General features: G+C 36.2%; 4 protein-coding genes across 8 annotated transcripts in view; 3 read left to right on the top strand and 1 right to left on the bottom strand.

Moving 5' to 3' along the window:
- The window catches only part of LOC114871303 (protein crumbs), a 36,953-nt gene extending 26,296 nt beyond the window's left edge, over positions 1–10,657 (top strand). Inside the window, exons 4-19 of one of the 2 annotated variants that reach the window (XM_029177033.2) lie at positions 148–312; positions 1,001–1,328; positions 1,610–2,070; positions 2,653–2,834; positions 2,965–3,118; positions 3,317–3,781; positions 3,983–4,718; positions 5,050–5,452; positions 5,652–6,107; positions 6,170–6,922; positions 6,990–7,821; positions 7,889–8,258; positions 8,418–8,733; positions 8,863–9,180; positions 9,251–9,346; positions 9,413–10,657. In XM_029177033.2, coding sequence (XP_029032866.2) covers positions 148–312; positions 1,001–1,328; positions 1,610–2,070; positions 2,653–2,834; positions 2,965–3,118; positions 3,317–3,781; positions 3,983–4,718; positions 5,050–5,452; positions 5,652–6,107; positions 6,170–6,922; positions 6,990–7,821; positions 7,889–8,258; positions 8,418–8,733; positions 8,863–9,180; positions 9,251–9,346; positions 9,413–9,640 — 6,263 coding nt within the window. In that variant the 3' untranslated portion in view covers positions 9,641–10,657. The remainder of the gene's footprint in view (positions 1–147; positions 313–1,000; positions 1,329–1,609; positions 2,071–2,652; positions 2,835–2,964; positions 3,119–3,316; positions 3,782–3,982; positions 4,719–5,049; positions 5,453–5,651; positions 6,108–6,169; positions 6,923–6,989; positions 7,822–7,888; positions 8,259–8,417; positions 8,734–8,862; positions 9,181–9,250; positions 9,347–9,412) is intronic. The other variant, XM_029177034.2, reaches the window with a different exon arrangement.
- Positions 10,658–10,890: 233 nt separating this feature from the next.
- LOC114871309 (endonuclease G, mitochondrial) lies at positions 10,891–13,007 on the bottom strand. The gene is made up of 5 exons (XM_029177050.2): positions 12,541–13,007; positions 12,187–12,380; positions 11,747–11,983; positions 11,488–11,668; positions 10,891–11,430 (listed from the first exon to the last, which is right to left on the bottom strand). The coding sequence occupies exons 1-5, from the start codon at positions 12,811–12,813 to the stop codon at positions 11,332–11,334; spliced, it is 984 nt and encodes a 327-aa protein (XP_029032883.1). The 5' UTR covers positions 12,814–13,007; the 3' UTR covers positions 10,891–11,331.
- A 96-nt stretch (positions 13,008–13,103) lies between these two features.
- On the top strand, positions 13,104–19,520 carry LOC114871306 (ribosomal protein S6 kinase beta-1-like). 2 transcript variants are annotated; one of them, XM_029177041.2, is made up of 14 exons: positions 13,104–13,196; positions 13,266–13,538; positions 13,756–14,188; positions 14,288–14,328; positions 14,410–14,584; positions 15,097–15,180; positions 15,331–15,464; positions 15,556–15,618; positions 15,715–15,843; positions 15,921–16,011; positions 16,084–16,200; positions 16,277–16,516; positions 16,598–16,749; positions 16,879–19,520. In XM_029177041.2, the coding sequence occupies exons 3-14, from the start codon at positions 14,102–14,104 to the stop codon at positions 16,934–16,936; spliced, it is 1,371 nt and encodes a 456-aa protein (XP_029032874.1). In that variant the 5' UTR covers positions 13,104–13,196; positions 13,266–13,538; positions 13,756–14,101; the 3' UTR covers positions 16,937–19,520. The 2 variants fall into 2 exon arrangements, with proteins under 2 accessions (XP_029032874.1, XP_046144105.1); XM_046288149.1 differs by lacking the exons at positions 13,104–13,196; positions 13,266–13,538 and having other exon boundaries at positions 13,619–14,188.
- A 161-nt stretch (positions 19,521–19,681) lies between these two features.
- On the top strand, positions 19,682–26,106 carry LOC114871307. Of its 3 annotated transcripts, none has more exons than XM_029177042.2 (11): positions 19,682–20,080; positions 20,441–20,655; positions 20,901–21,027; positions 22,592–22,715; positions 22,786–22,885; positions 23,312–23,534; positions 23,696–23,927; positions 24,003–24,121; positions 24,186–24,329; positions 24,521–24,649; positions 24,745–26,106. In XM_029177042.2, exons 3-11 carry the CDS (start codon positions 20,980–20,982, stop codon positions 24,973–24,975), a joined length of 1,350 nt encoding a protein of 449 aa, XP_029032875.1. In that variant the 5' UTR covers positions 19,682–20,080; positions 20,441–20,655; positions 20,901–20,979; the 3' UTR covers positions 24,976–26,106. The 3 variants fall into 3 exon arrangements, with proteins under 3 accessions (XP_029032875.1, XP_029032876.1, XP_029032877.1); XM_029177043.2 differs by having other exon boundaries at positions 19,682–19,957; positions 24,745–26,085; XM_029177044.2 differs by lacking the exons at positions 19,682–20,080; positions 20,441–20,655; positions 20,901–21,027 and adding an exon at positions 21,829–22,101 and having other exon boundaries at positions 24,745–26,085.
- The last annotated feature ends 82 nt before the right edge of the window (positions 26,107–26,188 follow it).

The raw sequence follows: 26,188 nt of genomic DNA, 5'->3' as shown, positions 1-26,188 counted from the left end.
TAGAATTTGAAGCATAGCACACTATCAGATTTAAGATCCACGTATACATTTGGTTTGTACCCACATAGACACGTGTGTGATCGTGTGTGATCACCTATTATACCTAAGCAGTAGATTGCATGCTAGATTCTCGTACGAAACTTTCAGGTGGTACAGGCGGACTCGGAAATCTAGGATCGAGCTCAATCACCACCATGGATTTCTGCAATCATGAGCCATGCATGATGCATGGTAAATGCGTGTCACGGCAGGATCGTTACGAGTGCCACTGTTACGCCCGATATTCCGGCAACAACTGTCAAATTGACAATGGTAGACAACCCTCGACGTTGAATATGGGCTTTTGGGCAGAGAATACGGGCTGGAAATTGATTCCATGGCTCTGGAACTATAATCGTTATAATTGCTTACTGTTACTCTTTGCAAATTTTAGAATTTAATTTATTTTTCTTATTTTTACCCTCAAACAATGAATGTGAGATTAGATTGTGTATTCATTTTTAGGTTTTTGAAAGGAATAATTGAAAATTTAGAACATCAAAAATTATACTTGGCCATGAATTCTGTTTCTAGTCTTCGCGATTGGTTCTTGCATGAAATTCATTATTTCATTTTGAGCTTTATCTTCCACTACAGTTTCATGAAAATACTTGTGACAATTGCAATAAGAATCTTACGTTGCATGGATAATTATGCAATTGACCTTTCGAATGTTTTCAAAAGTAAAAAAATTATCATCAGCCATATGGATTAAAAAAGAACCCTTATTTTCCACCCGAATTATCAATGCTTCTTAAAAATAAATATCATGCTCATAATATCACATTTCTCTATTTTCTCTTTGATAGCTTATTAAACAGGTATTTGGATTTCGGGCGCACTGGCATCATCACGTATTTTTGCACAAAATTGTTCTTTGATTTAACGCTTCCCTCTCGCTAAGCTCTTCATTCAGCGTTCTATATAACTTTTCATAATATTATGAAATCAAATTTGTTAGGTTCACCGTGTTTGAGTACTCCTTGTCGGAATGGTGGTACGTGTAACGAGGATGCGAAAGGAGATTACAGTTGCGCATGCAAGCCAGGATTCACTGGAACATTCTGCGAATCTCAACTGGGAGTACGACTTTGCGAGCAAAATCCTTGTAGAAATGACGGTGTTTGCTTAGCGCTCACTGAAACCGACTACAGATGCGAATGCTTACCTGGATGGACCGGTAAAAATTGCGATACTAACATCAACGAATGTTCCTCGAATCCCTGCAGACACGGGGGAATTTGCATCGACGGTATCAATAATTACACTTGCATATGCGATAGAACAGGGTATGTTTTCTAATTCTTTGATATTATTATTATTTAAGTCTTTGCGTTCCTATGTTAATTTTATTGAATTTTGTAAATTTTAGTTCTCACCATTCTAAAATTCCAAAATTCTAAGATTCTAAAATTCTAAAATTCCAAAATTGTATTCTAAAATTTCAAAGTTTCAAAATTGTAATATTCCAACACTATAATTATAAAATTTTATAATTTGTTATCTCTCTTGCTCAGAACGCAAAGGGATAATTGTATTCCAAAATAATATAATTAATCATTAATTACAGGTACGAAGGTGCAAACTGCGAGATTGATATCGACGAATGCCTAGCGGACCCCTGCCTGAATAATGGTATATGCTACGACAATTATGGTGGTTATATCTGCCATTGTCCGAACGGTTTTGAGGGACAAAACTGTGAATTGAACTTGAACGAGTGCTTATCAAATCCGTGTACACACGGTGGTGATTGCGTGGACGACGTTGGTTCCTATCATTGTAACTGTCTACCCGGATACGCGGGTCGTCACTGCGAGCTCAGAAGTTTATGCGAAAATGCAGCATGCCCGGCGAATAGTATTTGCGTCGAAGATGCTCACGGACCACAATGTGTCTGTAATCCTGGATTCAAGGGCAATCCTCCAAATTGCACTATCAATTACTGTGCCAACAACCCATGTAGCAATGGTGGGACATGCACGAGCAATAAGGATGGATACAATTGTACCTGTCCACCAGAATGGAAAGGTAAAGGAGGAATAATGATTGAGAAAGTTTCAATCGAACCACTTTAATCATGTACCTACTGAAAATGATACATGCTGTCTTTAAACTAATTGTACAGTTGCAAAGGTACTCATAGATTTTATAAGATGTTGTGAAGAAAGAATATAGAGATTTTTAAAGTAAACTCTAACACTATTATTCACCTAATGTTGTTAAAAATAAAAAATTAATAAGTTGTCTATAACAGTTTTGTTTTAAATAAAATAAATAAAAAAGGAAAAAATAAATTTTTAATAACACTTCTATATTATTATTGAATAAAACTATTCAACTGTACCATCAGTTTAAGATCACTTTATAGCTAATACTGTTATCACATATACATTTAAACATTTCTTTATGTTGAAAATTTCATAACAAAACTAAACCATATCAGTATTAACACCTTACTGAAGAAACAGGATACTTGTTGCATCTAATATGAAAAGACAGAAACACTTCTTTGTTACAACTAATTCTCCTCGTTATTCTTCCACGTTAATCTTACATGTTTTCCATTTGTCTTCATGTGACGTTTGCGTGTGATGTGTTACGTACGATCAGGACCAACGTGCTTGTCACCTGCTTCGGATTGGTGTTCCACCTGTTACAACGGAGGTAGTTGCCTCGAAACACGTTTCGGTGTTATGTGTCAGTGCCCAAGATTTTGGACAGGACCCCAATGCAAGGATCCGATCACCTGTCGTGATCTACCTTGCAAGCAAGCTTCCGCTTGTCACGACTACGTGAGTTGGATAATCGCACCTAGCTTTTTGCATGCACATCTAGCCCGATTAATCAACCGTGTCGAACGTATCTCTATGTGGCCTCGTTGCTTTCTTTGTTACGTCGCATCGTCTCTGTCGCAACCTGCAGCCTGGAGGCTATTATTGCACCTGCGAGCCAGGATGGGCAGGTCCTGAGTGTTCCATCGACGAGGATGAGTGCATCAGTGACCCCTGTCGCAACGGTGGCATCTGTATTGATCAGCAGAATAGCTACTACTGTCAGTGCCTTCCGGGATACACCGGTAACCATATGATTCACAAACGTATTCGTGCTAAGCTTTGTCTATTTCACTGTCTGTGTTCGTTCCTAAAAAATCTTCTCAAATGTCTTTGTTTTATTCAAAATTTATGTTTAAATCGTGGTACAATTTATTCACCTATACTGCCCAATTAAATCATTCCTTTTCTTAATTGAATAACAAACGTTGCAATACTTCTAGGTAAGAACTGTCAAATAAACGTGGACGAGTGTTTATCCCAACCTTGCCAGAACGGAGGCACGTGTATCGATCGAATCAACGGGTACACGTGCAACTGCACCAAAGACTTCATGGATGAAAACTGTGAACGCGAGTACAATGCATGCGCGGTAAATCCCTGCCTGAATAATGGAAACTGCACACTGATACCGAGATCGAGGCGGGAATTCGTTTGCGAATGCCCACGGGGTTTCGAGGGAAAGATATGCGATATCAACGTGGACGATTGTGTCGACGTCGTATGTCCTGACGGGAAGATTTGCGTCGACGGTATCGCTGGTTACGAATGCAAATGTCGCGAGGGTTACAGAGATCCTAATTGTACCCTAATCGTCGACCATTGCGCGACGAAACCCTGCAACGGCGGCACGTGCATCGACCTTGGAGACCATGGTTTCGAATGCAAGTGCAAAGACGGATATCAAGGTAAATTTCGTGAAATATTTTTGTACATGACTATACTGTACCGAAGGACACATATGTGTATCCCTAGGAACGATACTTCAATGGGTAAAAAGTGGCTATCAAAAGGTTTGAACATTACTACCGTCAATTTCTTCGTTTTCCTAATGTATCTCTTCAGAATTCCTCCTTATTTAATTAGCAATTAATTGATCATCTTTGCAGGACAATTTTGTGAGGAAGACGTGGACGAATGCAAAATTGGAGGTAGTTCTCTCTGCAATAATGGAATATGCGTGAACAACGATGGCAGTTATAACTGCTTCTGCAGACCGGGATTCTCTGGGGACCACTGCGACATCGACATTGACGAATGTTTATGCGGACCCTGCAAAAACAACGCCACGTGTATCGACGGTATTAACACTTTCGAATGTCGGTGTCCGCCTGGTTACTCCGGGAAAACATGCGACATGGACGTGAACGAATGTGAAAGCGATCCTTGCCTAAACGGTGCGACCTGCGTCAACAAAATCGCTAGTTATATGTGCGTCTGTTCGCTGGGCTTTAGTGGTACAAATTGTGAGATTAATATCGACGATTGCGATCCATCGTCTTGTCTGAATCACGGCCTATGCATCGACGGTATAAACAATTATACCTGTGACTGCAGCGACACAGGTTTCGAAGGTGCACGCTGCGAACAAAATATCGATGATTGCCGATCGGAGCCCTGCGTGAACGGTGCTCTCTGCATAGATGATATTAAGAATTATAAATGTCAGTGTTACGCTGGTTACACTGGGAAAAATTGCGAGGTTGATGTAAACGAATGCGAGAGCTCACCTTGCCAGTATAATGGAACTTGTCTAGAAAGATCCAATATTGAATTATATAAGAGCGATGCGGTGACGTTACCTTCGATATTTAATCAAGAATTTAGTTACGCGAACGCAAGTGGGCAAGTATCGAAGTTATTTGAAAGAAATTAACACTTTGTGGTCTCAATTAGCGTTTTAGAGGTTGAATACTTCTTATGCTTCAAGGCGGTATACTGATATAATAGTTAAATCTCAACTATTCTATAACTATGTAAAATATATCTGTGTATCTTCAAATAGTTCATTTCCAAATTTAAGCTCTCAATCTTTTATCTTATATTATTATTATTATTGTTATAGTGCCACTAATAGATCTATTAGCTCATTAGACATAGGACCGCAAAGTGTTCACAGAAATAGAATCGACAAAAACGTAAGGAACAATTATCATTTATATATTATTTATTTCAGATACGAATGTCTGTGCGTACAAGGTGTAATGGGTAAAAATTGCGAATTAAATATCAACGAATGCGACAGCAATCCGTGCAAAGCTGGAACTTGCGTAGACCGTATCGGTGGTTACACCTGTGAGTGCGAGGATGGTTATGAAGGTGATCACTGTCAGCACGACATCGACGAATGCAAACGGTACACACCTTGCGAGCACGGTGTATGCATCGATGGAAGGGCTGATTATACTTGTACCTGTGAACCAGAGTACGGTGGCAAGAATTGTTCGGTAGAGCTGATCGGTTGTCAAGGGAATGCTTGTCAGAATAGCGGCACTTGCTGGCCATATCTTGTGGATGAAACGATACATAAATTCAATTGCACCTGTCCAAATGGATTCCACGGAGAAGTCTGTGATTACGTAAGTCACTGTATTTTAAAGTGTCTTATTTTCTTATTGTATTCCTATAGCCCTATGTACGTACATATAACTGCTTATTAACTTATGTAATTTACTTGCACTTGTTATTTTTTGCACAAAATACAGAAGAAGGTGCGTAGAAATAAAGATAAAAATTTGAACCATCTTGCATGGGTATAACATTATTTTCTGTCCACAGGTAACAACAATGTCCTTAAGTGGAAGATCATACGTACTGGTGAATACTACTCGTGACGAGGGATATGATATACAGTTTCGCTTCCGAACAACTCTACCAAATGGACTGCTAGCTATTGGAAAAGGATCAACGTTTTACATCCTTGAACTTGTAAATGGCAAACTGAATCTGCATTCGAGTCTCCTGAACAGGTGGGAGGGTGTATTTATTGGCAGCGGTTTGAACGACTCCAATTGGCAGAAAGTGTTCGTTGCTATCAATGCAACCCATTTAGTACTCTCAGCTAACGAAGAACAAACAATTTATCCTATTAGTCTGAACGAAGGTTCCAATTCTAATCACACATCTTTCCCAATGACTTACGTTGGTGGTACTACCAGCTCTCTTCAAAGATTAACCCATGGCCCATCATTTTTTGTGGGTTGCACCGAGGATATTGTTATTAATGAAGAATGGGTAAGTTGTAAGATATAATCGCAGAAATATGGGCAAAGTTTAAGTTATTAATGTATGTTTAGGTATACTCTGGTACCTCATCTACGACCATATATATGGAGCATGTTGAATCAGGTTGTCCAAGAGAAACTCAGTGCTTGCCAAATCCTTGTAAAAATGATGGTCACTGCACTGACAGATGGCGAGACTTTTCTTGCAAATGTGAGCGACCATATCTAGGGCATACCTGCCAATACAACATGACAGCAGCCACATTTGGATACGAGAATATTACAAATGGATACGTGATCGTGAAAGTATCAGATATGGCTAGGAAAGCAGTCAGATCTATTGTCGATATTTCCATGTTCATTCGCACTAGACAAGATAGGGGTGATATATTTTATCTAGGATCAGAACCAAATCCACCAGCTGAGTCAAAGTCTCAAGAGAAAACTTACATAGCGGCTCAGCTGGAAGGAGGTGAATTACTTGTCAGAATTCAGTTCAATGGTACCGAAGCTTACACAGTTGGAGGTGTAAAACTAAATGATGGAAACAATCACCTGATACAAGTAATTAGAAATGTAACGTTGGTTCAAGTAAGGATCAATGGTACTGAATACTTTAGGAAAACCATCAGTGCTTCTGGTCAATTGAACGTGACCGTTTTGTATCTGGGAGGCTTGCCACAAGCGTCCAGATACATACGACAAGTAGATAATCGTCAGATAGAAGTGTCGCAAGCTCTTCAAGTTAATTTCAAGGGTATTATTCAAGATGTTCAAATATCCAATGGCACTGAAACTATGGTTGTTGAATTCTTCCCTCTAAAGGTATGTTTGAAAAATAAAAATTCTAATCTCAACGTTGTTAAATATAAATTGTATATACGTTTCACAGGCAAATGACATTCCAACACCGATACAATTTGGCAACGTGACTTTTGATTACAACAAAGTTCTCAAGGGAGTAATATCTGATAATGTCTGCGTAAGCAACCCGTGCAATCACAATGGAACCTGCCATGTCACGTGGAATGACTTTTGGTGTCAGTGTCCACGTGGGTATACCGGGAAGACGTGTCAAGAAATGGAATTCTGTCAATTGCAAGATTGTCCAGCTGGCTCGAAATGCCAGAACTTGGATGACGGCTATGAATGCATCGCTAATGCTACTTTCAACGGAGTAAACACTTCCTTCAGTTACGTCTACAATCAAGTGGAAGAAAGAAACGTGACAGACTCGACGATTGATAGCATTCAAATTACTTATCGTTCGAGTACAGGCGGTACTCTGATGCATATTGCTCCTCGTGTGGGCGACCTGCATTTCACAGTTTACGTTTACAAGGACAAGATCACAGTATCATGGCGTTTGGATACGCAGAACCAAGGAGTATTGACTTTTGGTAAATCTGAAGCTGACGGAAATTGGACATCCATAATATTGAGATTAAACAACAATTCCATGGAGTGTAGCTATGCAAATTCTAATGATGAGAATGCGTCGCGTGTTAGTCCGAATTTTAGTTTCTCCTTATGGTATGATTTATTAATTACCGGGGCGGTCACCCTTGGTGGACTTGGTTCCACCTTGTCTAATGAACACAGCTACGTGACCATCGGTTCTAGTAAACAGAATTTGGAAAATAGAAATGGAATTAATGAAAATTCCATAGACTTCAATGAACGCGTATTGACCACTACATCACCGCCACATGATGCAAAGTCAGGTAATGAAATTAACGTTATAATTTTTATTTACTTTGTCACCATTATTACTAAAGTTTCATTTTATAGGTGAAGCTTTTAAAGGATGTTTAGGAGAAGTAAGAATTGGCAGCATGCTGCTACATTATTTCACATATGAAGAGGTTTATCAAAATGCTAATTTTACACCATTGGAATATTTAGCATTACAAGAAGATAACGCGACCCATCACGATAATATCGGTTGCCAGCTTTGCTTCGATTCTGATTGCAAAAACGATGGTTATTGTCTGGACAAAGCGAATAGTTACATTTGTGGATGTCCAGCTGGTTACACGGAGAACGATTGTTCGTTTAACATTGACGAATGCCTTGATAATAAGTGTCAAAATGGAGCAACCTGTGTTGATGGAATTGCTAATTACACATGTGTGTGTAATAGTGGATGGCAAGGATGGCTGTTAGTATAAAAAATATTATTATTATAGTGTCATCATTATTTAAGAATTTTTATATCAAAAAAATAAGTTATAAATGTCCATATTTTTGTATAAATTTGTTAGCAAATACTACAAAATTCAGATTTTTTATTTTTTATTGATTTTATTGTTTATTATAGATGTGATGGCGACATCAATGAATGTGTACCACTCAACCCTTGCCAGCATGATGGAGTATGCATGAATTATCCTGGTTATTTCCATTGTGAATGTCCAGATCAATTCACTGGCAATCTCTGCCAGAATTTCCGTTTGATCACTTGTGAAAATCAACCGTGTAAAAACGGTGGTATTTGCACAGACAAAGTAAATCCGCAAACTGGTGACAATTTCACCTGTACTTGTATGACTGGTTACGAAGGATCAATTTGTAATATTCCTTATTGCATCAGTCGAAAGTGTCAGAACGGTGGCAAATGTGATTTCTTTTACGAGGTATGCATATTGTTCTTTATGTTTTTCTATATGTATATATGATCCATACTTAATCATAAATTCATTTACTTGTTGTTTAAACAATTGATTGCCTGCGATTCTTAATAATCTATTATTTTAAATTACCAGACACCTCGATGCACTTGTTTGCCTGGGTACTCTGGAATGTACTGTGAAATTAATATTGATGACTGTGCACCAGATGCAGAAGGAAATGTACCATGTAAAAATGATGGGAAATGTTACGATGGAGTAAACAATTTCACTTGTGACTGTAGCGATACAGGTTACACAGGACCTGATTGTTCTTTGGATATAAATGAATGTCAGGATACAACGATAGATTGTGGTCATGGTCAGTGTGAAAATGAACCAGGAACTTATCGATGTATTTGTGAACCCGGTTATTGTGGATACAATTGTGGAATGGTGAATCCTTGCAAAGAGGTATTATTAATTTACTTAAATTTTTGGCACATTTTTCATTTTATACATATCTTCTTTTTCTTTTAAATAGGATTACTGTCAGAATGGAGGTACATGCGACTGTGGAGATGACGGTGGTTACAGGTGTCAGTGTACAGCAGAGTACACTGGTCAAAATTGCACAGAGGTACATTCCAATGTTTTAAAAAGATATTTGATTAATCACGTCCATCATAAATATTTTTCTTTGTAGACGGAACACTTTTTGAGCAGTCAAGCGATGGACATAGCAGTTATAGTTGGTCCTATCGTTGGATGTCTCTTCCTGATCGCAGCAGGCTCTTTAGTTGCATTATTTATGATGGCTAGGAAGAAACGAGCGACTAGGGGTACATATAGTCCAAGTGCTCAAGAATTTAGTAATCCACGAGTAGAAATGGACAATGTAATGAAACCACCACCAGAAGAGAGATTGATCTAAGAACTTTCTTGCGACGAACGGGGATAAGTAAGTGTTTCGCGTCACTGGATCCTAGTCTGCCAAGAATATGCATCGTTACTGCAGTGACAGCAAGAAAGAAAGGAAAATGTCAAGTTTCATCTCACGTTTTCTAGTCAATGCAATTACACAACTATCAAATTGACCTAAGAAATTGAGCGAGCAACATGAAGAACAATAATTTTAAAGCATTTGGAAAACGTCGCTGGAGATGAAACACGACAAAATGAAGAACAAAATCTTAGAGGAAAATTGATTATTAAGGAGCTTTATTGAACGAATACAGCACTGAACAGTGTATTACCAAATTTGTTGATTTTCATGAATCAATGTAACTACACAAAGTGTACTTAAAACTTCGTTAAGTGTCCTTAACTTGCAAGCAATACTCAAGAAAAGCTCCTAAGCAACGAGACCCGTCCATTTTAGTGCCTAATCAACCCTACGTGAAAATGTTATTTATAAGCAATGAATATAAAAGAATTTCAAGTGTGCATTTTAGAAACGCGTTAAACATAGATGTGTACGTTGAGATCTCTAAAGCATAATGGTATTCGTTACTCATTATTTTACTTGCTAGCTACCAGGCAACTATAATATATAGATATCATTATGAAATCGTAGTAATGTTACGACTTGTTACAAAGATAAACGGAACTTTGTAAAAATTTCGTAGATGGTGGTTAATTGTCGTTCGTGCGTTTGTACGTTTCCCAGTACCAACGTGCTTGTTAATTTTGTACATAAATTAGAGTATAAGTTGAAATTATTAACGATTTTACCATTAGCATTTTATATGGATATAGTATTTAATAACGAATATTATTTGGTACGTAACCACTTACTACCACGACCAAAGTAATAGCGAGAATTTTTCTCGTCTGCTAATCATAAACAATAAAAATATCGTTTCTCTTCGGTAACAATAAAATAATTGTTCTTTACGGAAATGAAAAAAACTGATGTATCGTCTGTCTTAAATATATTAATTTTAATGTATCATTGTTTTCTCTTAAACGAATACAAAATTCGTTACATTGAATTTTAATATCAAATGACAAAGTTTTTAAGAAACGCAGCGTATGTAATATGAAAATGTTTTAACGAAGTACCAATCAAAAAACAAATACGATCTTTATGATGTGAATAATTTATATTTCGAAAGATAAAAATGACTGTATTGCATTATCGTAAATTATGAAAAATAATCCTTGTTCAATATCTACTATAAATTAAATACCATAAATGTTTTATTCAAGACTGAAACTTTGGATACTAAGAAAAATACCTAAATAAGAGTGCATGCGCTTTTCATGTGAATACTTATTTTATGACAAGATGTGACAACATGCAATATTGTATGTAAATAATTGCTGAATGTACAAAAATAATAAAAATTTAAATATTTCATTTCAGTATTATTTATAAGACGACATAAAATAGAGACTAAAATAATTGAACTGCTTTATAAAAATGCAAAAATTTAGTGTGTATGTGTATTTTAAATAGACCATACAAAACTTACACCTATACAAGATTAATACATACAATAATACGTAAAAGTGTTATTGCAAAATTTCTATTTTTAAATTGACTAGAAGATAAAACCAGTTTATACATTTAAAATAATTCTATCAAAACATTTACTGCAATTTTCTAACTTCGCATTATAATTATCTAACTTTTCTTCCATTTATTTTATTTAATTTATCGCGTGAGATTTTATCAAAGAATAAAAGTCCAGCTGCACGTTCGACGCTCTCTGGCGGTACCTATTACAAGATTTTACCATTACTTACTATAATCTATGATTAACAAATGAAATTTACCTGAAAATTTGTTAAAGGAACCTTGTCATCTATAGGAGTATTTGGCATTACAAATGCCTCCATTTCTAGTTTTGAATCATGTGTTTCTCCAACAACTATTTTATAAAAATGAGTTGGTACTGCTACATGATTAGCACCAATGACTTCATATCGCACGTATTTTTTTCCATCAGATTCTATTCTGTATTAATAATATATCTCAACTTCTTAAATCTTTGGTAAAAAAAAGATACACAACAAATTAAAAAACCTTACTTACTTTGGTAAATAGAGAGGACCTGAACAAACATATACATCCTTATAAAATTTAGTTAAATGCCTAACATATTTCTCCAATCTATTCCAGGAATCTCTATTGAAACCCTGACCTACTTGTGGTGCCATATTTGTTAAATAGAATGTCTGATCTATATGAGTCTGACAATATTTATGATTCCCAGCAGCTGCTAAATGTCCACGATCATATCCACTACCTTTATAATCACTGTTATCAGCTCTAATTTCCAATAAATTAATTAAAGTAGTAGTTTAGAAAAGGTATAGTTCAGGGGTCAGCAAACATTTTTTATTCTATCATCAGCTACCTAGATAATTTCAACCTTACCTCCAGGTCTGCTAAACTCTAAAATATTTAATATCTGATCCTTTATAGAAACAATTAACCGACCCCTGGTATAAATAATAGATAAAAATAATTACCTGAAAAATGGATGTATACTTGGATCAGGTTTAAATTCACATTTAGCGCGTGATATCTCACCATTAGGTTTTAATCTTTCTCTATTTAAATGTTCAAATACCCAATGTGCTACCCTATTTCTTCTATCATAAGAAAGAACAAAGTCATCATAAGATCTGACTTGATCCAATCCAGGAAATCCATATTTCATAATCTATCGTACATCAAAACATACGCTACTATATGTTCACATTTTACAAAAATAGATTAACTAACTACTCTAGTTTAAAAATTTTATAATATAGAAAATGAATACAGCAAATTTCATCATATAACATTAAGGTTAAAAATAATAAACAAAAATATAAACTTACTTCAGACACCCTTTTACCTGTTGCTGATAATTTTGAACCCATATCTATTTCAGTTTCTGTGGGAACAATTGCAGTTGCCGCAGAAACTGTTCCAAATAAAGGCAAACCAGGCATTTTTTCAACAGGTGTATTTGAAAAAATACACAATCCATCGTCTTTTTTTGCTACGTTCAAGTGTCGTTTCTGTTCCGAATATTTACCCAAAAACCAACCACCAAAGCCTATGGTGGTCACAGCACTCATTTTTAAGATAATTCTTGTTACTTCTATCATTTTTTAATCGTTAAATTCTTAGTTAATAAAAAGTTTTTTAAACTTCTAACTTCTTACTGTATATATTACATGTATTTATATATATACATTCATATGCATACAAAAATTCACCGGTAAGTACTGTGTATCCATGAAACAAGTAAACAAGTAAATTAAATAAACTCCGGAAAGAAATTAGAGGATGATTATTATACTGGGGTGCCCTCTACGTACGGCCCTGATTTCATCCTGGGGTCCCTGACACCCCAAGATGATACTTTGTCGTTGCGCAGATAGAGGCACCGGGGTCCCTGACACCCCGGTTGCCATAATGTCGATATGTAAACTCAGATAAGTATGCTACTATACTTTCTTCTAGGTTTTCAAATATACCCAGGTCACGGGTAAGTAGAAATAAGTTTAGGCGGTCGGAAAATTTGATATATGCCTAACCTTTTTTTTATACGTGGTAGAAATCTTCCAAAGGATATAGGCCTAACCTAACCTAACCTATCCAAGGCATTTATATGAATAGAAGCAATATGGCGTCATAACAACTTGTCAAAATATGTTAAATACGTATATTTTTACGTAACCGTATTTTCTAAACCACTTATTTCCTGAATTTTTAACCTACATTTTTAAAAGTTTCAGGTCGAAAACTAAGATTTGATATTTTTTAACCAAAAATTTTTGGTCCCCTAAGACGAAGTGCAGCCCTAATTTCAACAATCTTTGAACTAATGGTAAGAAATAAAGACAAATTTATTCACCTTTCTGCCTTAAGTATTGGTCATTTATCTAAAACATACTTTGCCAATTAATAAGGCTCATAAATTATAGTATGTGAATCATGTTCAGTATCCATGATATATCGTTTCTATCTCCAGTAATACATATTTTCAACGATGTAATGCATCGTCAGTTTTAGTTACTAATAAAATTGTAATAAAATTTAAACAGACCGCGTGGAATGCCAGTATTTAAACCAGAAAACATAGGAAAGGTTCCAGGAATTTCATAGTTGTCAGTTTCTCGTGAAACTTGAACTGTATTGTCTGATTGGTTGAAACCATGTACCCTCCCGCTCTGATAACCTGAGACTGACGAGACTGTACAACCAATCGGAGTGTACGCGAAGGAGAGGGTGTTTGGTATGCCTTGAGACAGGGCAGCTTGTTCACAGTAATTCAAGGTTTTGACCGTGTAACAATATTGTTGTGTTATCATCGTGTTTGTTACAAAAGAAATAATTCGCCTTCTCGGGAACCGCGAAATCTCGTTGATTTCAAGTTAGTCGGGTATAGGAATGGCCGCAGTTTTCGATATTGAATTGCACGATGCGGACACGGTAAATAGGGACGAGTCGGACGATGATGTTATCGAGATCGGCGAGGTAATTCTCCATCTGCACACGAGCACTCCAATTTCCTTATCGTCAGTTTCTTTCCACGTTCCGTAACACTTTCCTACTCATTTTTCTTTTCACGTGTAGGAAGAGTACGATGCAAATCCAAACGTGAATGAGATAACTGAGTGAGTAAGCTTTCCCCCAGTTATGGAATGTCTCGTACGGTTCATGGTATCCAGAGGTAAATGAAAATTTTATTTTCTTAGAACGGAAGGTGTCGAAACGGTAGCTATATCGGAACAGAATGTCAATCGCGGCCGGGAAAGAGCTGGGCCTCAAGATTTCGAACTGTGTAAAGTTATCGGGAAAGGTGGCTATGGCAAGGTTTTTCAAGTGCGTAAGATCACTGGTAATGACAGGGGGACGATCTTTGCGATGAAGGTAGGGCAAAATTTTCAATTTACTATTTTCTCTTTATTAGATACTTTACTGATGTACAGTGTACGTATGAAGAAATAATAAAAATATACCATCGATCTTCGACGAATTATTTTAAATGAACATTCCGTTCTCAATTATATAAGTTTTTTCTCTTCCTTTGTTTTGATCGGGACTGCGCAGCAATTGTCATTGTTCGTGAATTATCATTTTAAACGTGATACAAACGTAATGTGTAATAAAAAATAACATTAGTTAATAGATTTCTTACTTTCAGCTTCATAAAAATACAAGTCAACATCTTGTTTAGAATATCTTAACGTCTATTAGCATAAAATTTTCTATGAGTTTTTTTCTTAAGTGTACCAGAAAAATGTAAAATAAAATAATAAGTTTTACCTTTTAACTGTTTTTTATATGGAAAATAAAAATGAATATATAAAGTACTGATTTATTGCTTACCATTCATGTTATAATTGTATGCTTTATGTTAACTCTGTTTATTTAAAACATAGGTCTTGCGCAAAGCCTCCATTATAAGGAATCAAAAAGATACTGCACATACCAAGGCCGAAAGAAACATTTTGGAAGCTGTGAAAGTGAGTTTAAATTGCATTTGTTTAATTAATACAGACGGAGATTTGATCTTTGGCCGTCTGATGTTTTTAGAGTGAATTCAAAAAAGAGAATAAATAGAATAAAATATTCTAAGTTATAAACCACTATATATATATATTTTTATTTAACAGCATCCTTTTATTGTGGACCTCATGTATGCTTTTCAAACTGGTGGTAAATTATATTTGATCTTGGAATACATGTGCGGAGGTGAATTGTTTAGACACTTAAATGATGAAGGAATTTTTCTTGAAGAAACTGCTTGGTGAGTGAAAAGACTAAGTGAGAACTAGGTGAATTATTACTTAGTTCATGTAATGAAAGCTATAAGCTGTATATGAATTTCAATTTTATAGTTTCTACTTATCAGAAATAATACTGGCCCTTCAACATCTTCATTTACAGGGAATTATTTATAGGTATATTAATCTGTTTATAAATATGAATTTAAATACAGCGCTTAACCGTGTTCTTATATCATTGACCTAACTGTTATATCATCGATAAATTTTCAGAGATTTAAAACCAGAGAATATCCTTTTAGATGCAGAAGGACATATAAAATTAACTGATTTTGGTTTGTGTAAAGAACATATACAGGATGGTACTGTTACCCATACATTCTGTGGTACTATTGAATATATGTAAGGCAAACTTTTTAATATAATCACAATTTGAGTTTTTCAGTTTATTGATATTAATAATTATGCTTTGATAAAAGGGCCCCAGAAATATTAACAAGAAGCGGTCATGGTAAGGCAGTAGATTGGTGGAGTTTAGGAACATTGCTGTACGATATGCTTACTGGTTTGGTAAGTGTCCTTAAGCGTTTGAATTTAGTTTACCATGATAAATCTTTTAATCTTCATATTTTAAATTTTTAGCCACCATTTACGTCTGACAATAGAAAGAAGACCATTGAAAAGATCCTTCGCGGTAAATTAAATCTTCCCCAATACTTGACACCTGATTCTAGGGATCTTATTCGAAAATTGTTGAAGGTTAATTTCACGAATCATAGAAGCTATTATTTCTCGAGTCATACGTGAAACGTAACTTTGTATTTATTACTTATAGAGACAAGTTACTCAAAGATTAGGATCTGGTCCATCAGATGCTGAGCAAATAAAGAGCCATCAATTTTTCAAGCATATCAATTGGGATGACGTGATTTCTCGAAAGTTAGAACCACCTTTTAAACCGACTTTAACCAGCGAAGATGATGTGTCTCAGTTTGACCAAACATTTACAACATCTGCACCAATAGACTCTCCTGCTGAGTATACATTAAGTGAATCTGCTAATAGAGTATTTCAAGTGTGTTCTTATGTATATCCTCATTTAATATAATCACTGGAAAGTTTCGTTTTGTTACCAGTAAGTTGGAACATGTTTTAGGGATTCACGTATGTGGCCCCTAGCATACTGGAAGATATGTATTCTCAACCACGGGTAATAAATGCTAGAAGTCCACGCAGAGGTAATATGCGAGGTTTTTCACCACGAGGAACGCATTTTCATTTACATAGTTCACATGTACAGAATCATAGGTAAGTGTATTTCTTGGTTTTAATAATGCGTCACTATATCGTGCGTAAGCGTTACGTAATACGCTTGATTTGAAATACATGTTTATTTAATTATTTACGTTTGGTAATTAGTAACATACTAATTTATAGACATAATGGAGTTGGACATGGAAACATGGAAGATACAGAAATGATCGAAATAGGCTAACTGCCAATTTCTTTATAGTGGAAAATGCTTATCATTTCGGCCTAACTGCTGGATATCCATGGCCAATCCTTGTGTCTCAGGGAGGGATTTTATAAAAATGTAGATGGAGTAGCAAAAGGATAGGTCCAATACCCAATACTTGATTGGATATTCAGCAGTTAAATTTAGCTAATTTCTTTTTTTTTTTAATCAAATATAATTACAATAAAAATACGAATTAAGATTATGCTTTAAGAACAGCGACGCAGCAGTTATTTGGTAGCATGCAATAAGAGTACGTACACATACATACACACTATATATAATATATATATTTGTGAATGATAAATAATCAGGAAGGAAAGATTTTTATTTACTTATTTGCCGTTAATTACAATCTGCTAAAAGTTGTAATGGAATTCGTTATTTGCATACATTATAGTCAAATGCTACACATGTACGTTTTATTAAACCGTTGATACGTAATCACCTGTTGTGTTTTGTATATATGATGCACAGGTTGGTTGGATATTCATATATACATAGACATCTACAAACGTCATTTATGCTAAGTGCAACAGACTGAAAAATTCCAGCACTTTTAGAGATTTCATAAATTACACTGTTAATACAAGTTTGAGGTTCAACCATCCTGTAACACTTGTATATTTCAAAGCCCGTACACGGTGCGTGTAATTTTATTACAGTGTACGCGTGCTTAAATGATAATTAATTAAAAAGTAAGGGGATAAAAAAAGACGGATAGACTTAATATACGATGAATACAGCTGCCACAACCGCTCCGCCGCTCAAAATTCCATATCTGGTTGTTCATTTAAGAAAAATCTTTTCAGCAGTAATAACGTTTCCATGGCAATAATGTAAACGATAACAAAGTTTGCACGATAGTCATAGAACAATGTTTATGTAAAATATTGCAACGGAATTGCATTTGTACAATTGAAAGTTCCTAAGAGACACGTGAGTTTAAACTGCAATGTATTCCAACTTTCAACAAACAAATATTTTTTGTAAAGGCCCTCGTGCATTCGTTAAATGTTAAAATCGTTATTATTTTCATCCAGTTATGTCTAACAAAGATGCATAAATTTTTTCTGATTATTTTAGTACGAAAACAAGTTACCATGGTAACAATGTTACTGCGAAATGTTGACTTGCTACCGATATATCATAAAATATTGTATTTCGTATTTCACACTCATGTTTATGTACATGCTTAGTGAGACATCAATATTGTATTGCAATTTATTTAATTGACGTCTATTTGTTACATGTATTTATATATGTATTATTGAAACAAAAAGCAACTAATATATTGATTTTGTCGTACACACAATATTAGTAAAAAGATAAAACTATAATAATGTAAAGAATAAGTGTTTAGAATGATTGTTGGCCGCTCATCAAGAAAATTTCAAACTACCCAAGTGTTCACAGGCCATAGATGGCATTACAATTTTAGCTGTATTTACAGCGAATATACCCCATAGTCGAAATGTTAGAATGTTATAATCCCATGGTCTTTCTGCTCCGAATTTGACGCTACATTTCGACTATGCATTACATTCAAACAAATTGCGTATATAATATATGTAAGATTACATTACACGAAGAAGAAAAAATAAAAAAACAAATGCGTATAATGATATTCGCAATTGTATTGTATTATAAAGAAGCGTATATTCAGAGAGGATAATTTATAAGCCACATTTTCTGTACGTGTCGAATGGTGTATTTTCGATGTTGAAGCGAGAATCTGTCTACAGAGTTATTCGTCGTGTTTAACGTTCAAGGATCTTTCTGTAGTAAGATGTTAAGACTTATAAAAAAAAACGTATGTAAATGAGGTTGATTTTTCAGGTTTATAACGAGGGGGAATTAGTATTTAATTGATAACGATATAAAATAAAAAATCAATAATTGCATCCGGTTATGATGTAACGACGTAACGTATTACCATATCTGTGTAATGTACTATAATTTTTTATGCGTTTTTTGATAACTACCAACATCGGGTAAGATTGAGATCGTTTGAAACATATTTGAATTTATATGGACTTTCATTGTTTATATAAATGAACTTTGTAGGTAGATTCTACCAATATGCTTTGTAACAACCAATTTTTGGTGCTGATACTCGTTAATTTGATTCAATCCTAAGCGGCCTGCATTACTTTAATTGATTTTTACACCTTAAGAAATCAATTGTCGTAGCACTTAGTGCTCTATTTAGATCTTCTATGTTTACGTTTGAATCGCAACAACCGAGAAGAACGTACTAAATGAATTTAGCAAAAAATTAAGATTTATTTTTTATAATATTCTGTTTGATGTATTAATGACAAAGAAGTGTTATAGTTACCCCACGAGGCACAACATATATTAGTTAAGAGTTTAAAAGAAGAAAAGTAAAGTTATCATCGAATGATATATGTAAATTAAACACTAGCCATTGGCCGAAATAAGTGATAAATGGTTTGATGCTTCCAATTAAAAAGAAATATAGATTCTACAATTGATTCATTGCTATTATGGTTTGTAATCCTCTAAATCGTATTTAAAAATAAATAATGATTTGTGACAACACTCATCATTTTATTCCAGTTCTATGAAAAAAAAGGATTCATTGTTGGTATTTTAAATTTGGCGCCATTTCAATCTACTATTTTTGATTGCCAATATTATTATTATCAAAGTAATAATATCGTTCCTCCTACTGATGGCGCTCAAAGGATCTAAGCGCTACAGTATCAGCAAAGTACTACAGTCAAGTTTAAACGGTTAATAGTTTAATGAAAACAGCTAATTGTGTGCAAAGAACTTATAAACCATGCGTGTGCCGTATACCATACTAATGCATAATTGCACGTGCGTGTATGCAACAAGAATGGAGAATCAGCGTCATTTGCGTGGGTGGGATTTGTGCGTGGTTGAAGATTCATGGACGGTCGAACGGATCGTAGATGATCCAGCTCGATTGTCGCCGCCTGAGTTGCCTCTACAGTCTCGACATGTGCACAGGTAAACGGCATTGCGTACCAACGCCATGCATCCTTCCGTTCTCGGCGAAACACATTTCGAAAGCGTGAACGCGTAACATACGAAACGTATGTTTAAATCTAGATGGTTACGTCGTAGTTCCAGGTATCAAGTATTCTCATTACTATTAGTTTCAAGTATTAATCATTTTCATGTTACAAGTGATTTTAATGAAAAGTTTCAAGTGCTGTGAAACGCTAACCATTAAATTTGAAAGTTCGCAAAAGTTTTTTTTAATTGTAAATTTAATTTAATTGGTGCACAGATTATGTTTGAAATTGGTGTTGAATTTATGATTATAAAAGTTTCGCTCTGGCGTATAAATAATTTCTATTTCGTATTAATATGTCAGGCAAATAATTATATTTAGCTTATAAATACGGCGTAGATAATATTTGAATATTCTACTTAGATTGAGCCTAGAATCGCGGAGAACGATGATTCATCGTGATAATTTGAATACAGGTTCGCGGTCGTCTCGAATCGGTTGATCGAATGCCAGCATCGAGAAATACGTTAGTGCCGCGGCTCACTTCCGGTCTTCAGCACCGGCTATACGAAACTGCGACCGAACGAACGATTATCAAGAAGTTTTTAAACGAATCCTGGAATTATTTGAAGATTATTCAAATTCCAAGTAATTTCGCTCAAATGTTTTCATCTTTTACGATGTATTAAAGGTTAGTAAGATATTTACAATGTAAATGTAATTAACTTTTGTTACTAACATCGGTGTTCGTTGAATCGGGCAACCATATTGGATACACGCTTGATCCTGATTGGCCCGTATACGAAAAAATAATTTTAAATACAGCAGTTAAATATTTCAATAGTTATTCGCCAATAGAGATGGCACATTTTATAATTTAAATAATATAACATGTGTTAACATTAATAATAATAGTATGTTTATTGATATACGCAGTGTAATTACGGTTGGTGTGGTTCACCAATTTCTGCAACGGATTTCAACGATAACTTTAATTAAATAATCACCGAGGAAGATGGTGCGCGTTGCACGTTTGGCTCACACAAAAGAAGAAGCGACAAAGGTGAGTTATTTCACGCTTATGAAGATGCAATGAATAATGTAAAATGAAGGACATCCTAATGTAAACGTTGTACACATAGAATTATGAATACATTAACATGATACGACGTTAGTCATAGATATTTCAGAGCTAAACGGAAATGAAACCAAAGCCAAAAACGTGCACCACGTTTTTCATTCATTTCTCTCTGTAATTTTCGTTAGTATTGAATTGTTGCTTGAAAAAGCACTCTGAAGAATAGTGTAAACTGTTAGAGGTATTTCATCTTGGAAATAATTTGGTTACAGCTGAAAGGAATTCCAAATGCTATCAATAGAGCCTTCTGTTGATTGACTCGAAACGGTTCAAAGGAAGCACTGTGTTCACCAATTGCTCTGAGTTTCCTAACATCATCATAATTCTCATTGTTTGTACATCCATTATGGTAACGGTTCAACTTTTATTTATCACACTCCTAATGATGAAATTCTGAAGCATGAAATTTAATCACCCTACACATCATCCCAGTCATTAACCGTCACTCATTCTTCTTTAGCCTTTGTCGAGGAGCGATCGAACAGGCGCGTTGAAGCAGCGATCCGCGCGCGAGGAGGCCTTACAACGTCCCATGTTCGACAATTTTCGGATCTACCCTAAACGCGCGTTTCGGCGACACCCGAGGATGACTCCCGTTGAGATATTTTCAGTCCACTGTTAGAGCACGGTGCAACTAGCGTTGATACGTATGTAAGCTGGTATCGTGTGGCTGTATATTCGCATTCGTTTTCGTTTCGTTTCGCTCGCTCGCTCGTGGCCGTGCCGTCTATTATTAGTCGACAGTCATCGGAGTCGGCTGTAAACGCGCGGCCGAGTCACAACAAGCGGAAAAAGCTGGAAGAAAATTCGACGAGAAAACGCACGGATCCCGCGAGATTTTTCCGCTAAACACGTGCCGTCGAAGGAAACGATTCATCTTGGTTCTTCTTACCGGCCTGTTCGCCGTTCCCAGCGTCACTGACACCCTCTCGGAACAAGGATTTCCATCCCGACTCTTTCAAGGCCCTTGGAAACGATGATTCTCGCACGCTTTCCACTGTGAGTCTCCCCCCGTTGTCTCGGGTACTGCGTCTTTTTTCGTTACAGACTCTGTCGATCATCTCTTCGTTGCGATCACGTTTGTCGATCGAATTTCTTTTCTTGGAAAGCAGCGAGTTTCTTTAAAACCTTCTATGATACACAGTGTAGTTTGAAATTGATTTTAAATAAGAAATTGTGGAATGTGTGTCAATAGATATGTCTGAAACTTCTTTTCAATTCTGAACCACCTTGTCGCTTAATATGTTTAAATAAGTACAGCTTTGTATTTTTAATGCTTATACGTTTTCTGAGGAATTTTCGTCTTCGATGGGAACCGTCGTCAAAGTTCAGTTGCCTTAAATTTAGTTTTCGTTCGGGTAGGTGATCGATGCCGCGATGGCTCGTGATGGTTTTACCCATGGTGTCTGAAATACTCGGAATTTCTGCATAGAATCGAGGCATTTTTAAATGAGAGATTATTAAAAAAAAGAAATTTTACGTTTTTCAGATGAGGGATGCGGTTCCGCAAAAAGGAAATAACAATAATAATAATACTAATAATAACAACAACAATAACAATAACGCAACTACGCTAAAGAGTAAACCATCTTTGGAGATTTATCGGCCTCCAGGTTCGTATTTCACATCCTTTTCTGTATTCTATATATTTTGAAATACGAATTGATATTTCATGGTTTTTAGGTGGAAGAACGGAAGGAACCACGGCGAACTCTCCTAATCCACGTCTAAACGTACATGCCAAGGAGTTCACTATGAAGCAGAACGATTCGCATCCTTCTAAGTGAGTATAAACTACTTACGAAATAGGAGAACGTTCGAAAGAATGTCGAGAAAGCCGATATGAAATTCTTGTAAACGAGATTATTTTTAAAGAAACTACTACGGATTGAAGCGCTAACACGATGTCTTGTTTAAAGAAATTTCACTGAAAAATTTCGAAATCAGATTCATTTTTTAATGGACCTTGCACAATTTCGATATTATAGATTAGTATTCCGATCATCGTTCAAGTGAAAGAATTATATCAGCGTGTTGTAATATTTTGATGAATCATTTTGATGAATTGTTATAATTCTGATAGTGTTATTACATTAGCTCTACAAATAAGTATTGAATAATCGTAATGCTAGCTACCTGCGTATGGGATAAAATAGAGAATGTCTTTGTCGTGTATTATAGTAATTGGAATTTAATGATGTTGAATCAGGTCTCGGACGAATGCTTCAGAGCGATCTCCATACTATTTGCAACATAGCAAATCAAGCGGTAACATCCATCGATATCTCTACGCCCAGCAACAGCAACAAATACAGCATGCTCTTCAACAACAACATCATCAAACGTCTCGTCATCTTCAAGGTGGTCATCAATCCGCTCTGCGACAGTCTCATCCGCTCGATACCTCAGCATCCAGTGGAAATATTTTACATGTATGTCTTACTTTTTTCAGAAATAATGACAGTTGTTTATTTGGAGCTATAATTAGATTTATCAACCATCTCTAAATTAGCTAAGTTGTGTTTTAGAACGGTGAAACAGTTTGCAAAATAGCTGTACGTATGCTGTACATTAAACGCATTTTGTGAAATAGGGCTCGGGTAGGGTCCACTTCAGTATGGATCAAAACGAAGTGAAACCGAACCCAGGTAAACCAGGCAGACTCACTAAATCATTATCGTTCGTTTCTACTTATGGCCTGAAACGATCGAAGAGCTTGAATGCAGCTGACGTACTAGCTGCGAAGGCGGTGAATATTTCAGACGCGTCTGAATTAGGCAAATTCCCTGCTGCCATTCAGGACACACTTTTAAAAGCCATCGAAGGTATAATCGACAAATTAAAATGGTCAATAACTATACTCTGAATGAAATATATATTATATAATGATTCTTATATAGATCCAAATGTATTGAACGCAAGAGGATTAATGGAATTGGTGCGTCACATCCTGGACAGGGTCGTCGAGCATCGCAGATACGCAGAACCGGCTGCGAAAATTTGCATCACAATCATCGAGGTTACTATCCGTATTATAACTCTATTCGTTTCAAGTTGCTAACAACGTAGTCTTTTCTATGCAGAAAGAAAGTAAGGAGACTTTCCTTGAGTCCTTGTTGAACACGTGTCAACAATGGTATCAGGATCGCGCTAAGCTGCTCTACGACGGATCAAGTTGTCATCGTTATTCTGCTTTCATGACGTTTTTAAATGAGATGTATTGTCAGGTAAGAAATACGGATGTACCTTTTATATATAGCCGAGTCGTAGAGATATCGTTGAGCGTTGTTTGATTGATCACGCAATCGCTGGGTTCCGTAACGCTACCTTAACTACAAACCAATCTATTTTTTCGTCTCGAGCATGAGTCAAAACGATTGACGTGAGCATCCGTTCTCATCTATATTCATGATTACAGTTGAAACGAAGGCAGCTACAGTTGAAGACGCAACAGGAGGGTGTTCCACCCGGACGCGTCCTTCTAACGTTACTATGGAAGTGCTGTCAGGATTGCCTACAGCCTCCGGTTGTAAATTCCTTGGCAGAGGTGGGTTTGATGAATCATGCTTATAAAAAGGAAGTATCTTAATTCTTCGAATTAGTTTAGGTAATGATCTTTTTTTTCTTTTTCTCGCGTTAAAGACGGATTGTCTGTTCTTCATCTTGACGTGCATCGGGAAAGACCTGGACACCGAGTTGCCAGCCCAGCTGCAACAATTGTTAGGAAGCTTAAGGGACGCCTTCCTCGCGGAGGAAACGATATTACCATCGGTTAAAAAGACCATTTTGCAATTGATCGAACTTCATGCCGCGCATTGGCAGCTTCCAGCACCAGCTGTCGTTTACTATTATCCTGGATCGACCTCCAAATGATCTTCCAACCTTTCAAATCCTCCGTCCATTTCTCGGTTCCTTGCGTGTGCGTTAAGTGGGTGCGAGCACGTTAATGGAATGGTTTGTACTTGAATATACGCATAGAATGTGCGGGTCATACGTAATGAAAACGCTGTCGGCGAGCGGCTACGGGCGTAAAAGAAGTAATGCCCGAAGCGTGTTGCTATTATACGCCTGATTATCGTGCAAATATTCATTTATATCGCAGCTGGTATATTCTTCGCGTGGAGTGTAGCTGTGTAATGTTCTGTAACCGTTTGAACTAATTAGAGGATTTCGTGTTTCAAGGAATCGTTGAAATTTCTACAAAAAGCACTGTAATATTCTCCTCTAATTAATTCGAGCTGTGAACTGAAGCCATCCATTTCGTTTATAATAAACGCCTCTTTTTCGTGAATTCTTCGAATAACGTTTATCCGCTGACAAGAAAGACCGAATGAATTTGTGCCTCGCACGAATTCCGTGAAAAACAGAAAGATTTATGACAATTGGTACATCGATGTCCACTTGGGAATCGGTAATTCATCGACTCGGTGCTGGAAACTGCGCATCTGCTGTTTCAAGTTAGAAATTGTCTCGTTAGTAAGGCAATGGGTTAAGAAATCGGGACACACGAAACTGGCACGTCGTTTGGCTGAATTATCGCGTGAGGATCGCTCTTTGAACGAGTTGAGATCGCAGGTTCACGGTTAAGAGTGGACATTGAAATTCAGTCATGTATGCGTGACGAATGATTTGGACGGAGCTGGTGTTTGTATAGAGCATGTGTGGTAATTGTTGCGGAAGATCACGAACCGCGAATTTTCCTCAGCTTTTTCCGTAAACACGATGGTACTAAGTACATAAAAAAAAAAGAAGAAACGAATCGAATGAAAGCATGAGTGAACGATATGCTAATAAACGACCCTTATGCGGAACGATCTGAATAGTCACATATGGAGTAAGCGATGGATAAATGTAATTTTAACGTCGTTTTACCTTGTGGTATCATACCCTGGGTATATGAAACTCCAATGTCGAACAATCTCTGTATATGTATATACGGACCACGATATTCGAGCACAATAGCGAATGAGTTATTAAAATACAGGTGCTAGAATTTTCTTTTAACTTTGCTATATCGTTCTTCACCCTATTTGTACTAATCTCAGGTAATTTTTCCTAGATATAGGCAGACTGGTGATTGATGACT

Source organism: Osmia bicornis, chromosome 12, assembly GCF_907164935.1.
Source record: "Osmia bicornis bicornis chromosome 12, iOsmBic2.1, whole genome shotgun sequence".
Classification (NCBI taxonomy): domain Eukaryota; kingdom Metazoa; phylum Arthropoda; class Insecta; order Hymenoptera; family Megachilidae; genus Osmia; species Osmia bicornis.
The sequence above is the reverse complement of the archived record's forward strand: the minus strand, read 5'-3'. Positions and strand labels throughout refer to the sequence as shown.

Bases quoted from the DNA above. Each gene is read 5' to 3' on its own strand.
- LOC114871309 (XM_029177050.2), bottom strand. From the start codon at position 12,813: ATGATAGAAGTAACAAGAATTATCTTAAAAATGAGTGCTGTGACCACC. The intron at 11,984-12,186 runs GTAATTATTTTT...ATTGGAAATTAG, and splicing joins AGTATACATCCATTTTTCAG to AGCTGATAACAGTGATTATA. The intron at 11,431-11,487 runs GTAAATTTCATT...ATCTTGTAATAG, and splicing joins TTCCTTTAACAAATTTTCAG to GTACCGCCAGAGAGCGTCGA.
- LOC114871307 (XM_029177042.2), top strand. From the start codon at position 20,980: ATGGTGCGCGTTGCACGTTTGGCTCACACAAAAGAAGAAGCGACAAAG. The intron at 22,716-22,785 runs GTTCGTATTTCA...CATGGTTTTTAG, and splicing joins GGAGATTTATCGGCCTCCAG to GTGGAAGAACGGAAGGAACC. The intron at 24,650-24,744 runs GTGGGTTTGATG...CTCGCGTTAAAG, and splicing joins TTGTAAATTCCTTGGCAGAG to ACGGATTGTCTGTTCTTCAT.
- LOC114871306 (XM_029177041.2), top strand. From the start codon at position 14,102: ATGGCCGCAGTTTTCGATATTGAATTGCACGATGCGGACACGGTAAAT. The intron at 15,619-15,714 runs GTATATTAATCT...ATAAATTTTCAG, and splicing joins TTACAGGGAATTATTTATAG to AGATTTAAAACCAGAGAATA. The intron at 16,012-16,083 runs GTAAGTGTCCTT...TTAAATTTTTAG, and splicing joins ACGATATGCTTACTGGTTTG to CCACCATTTACGTCTGACAA.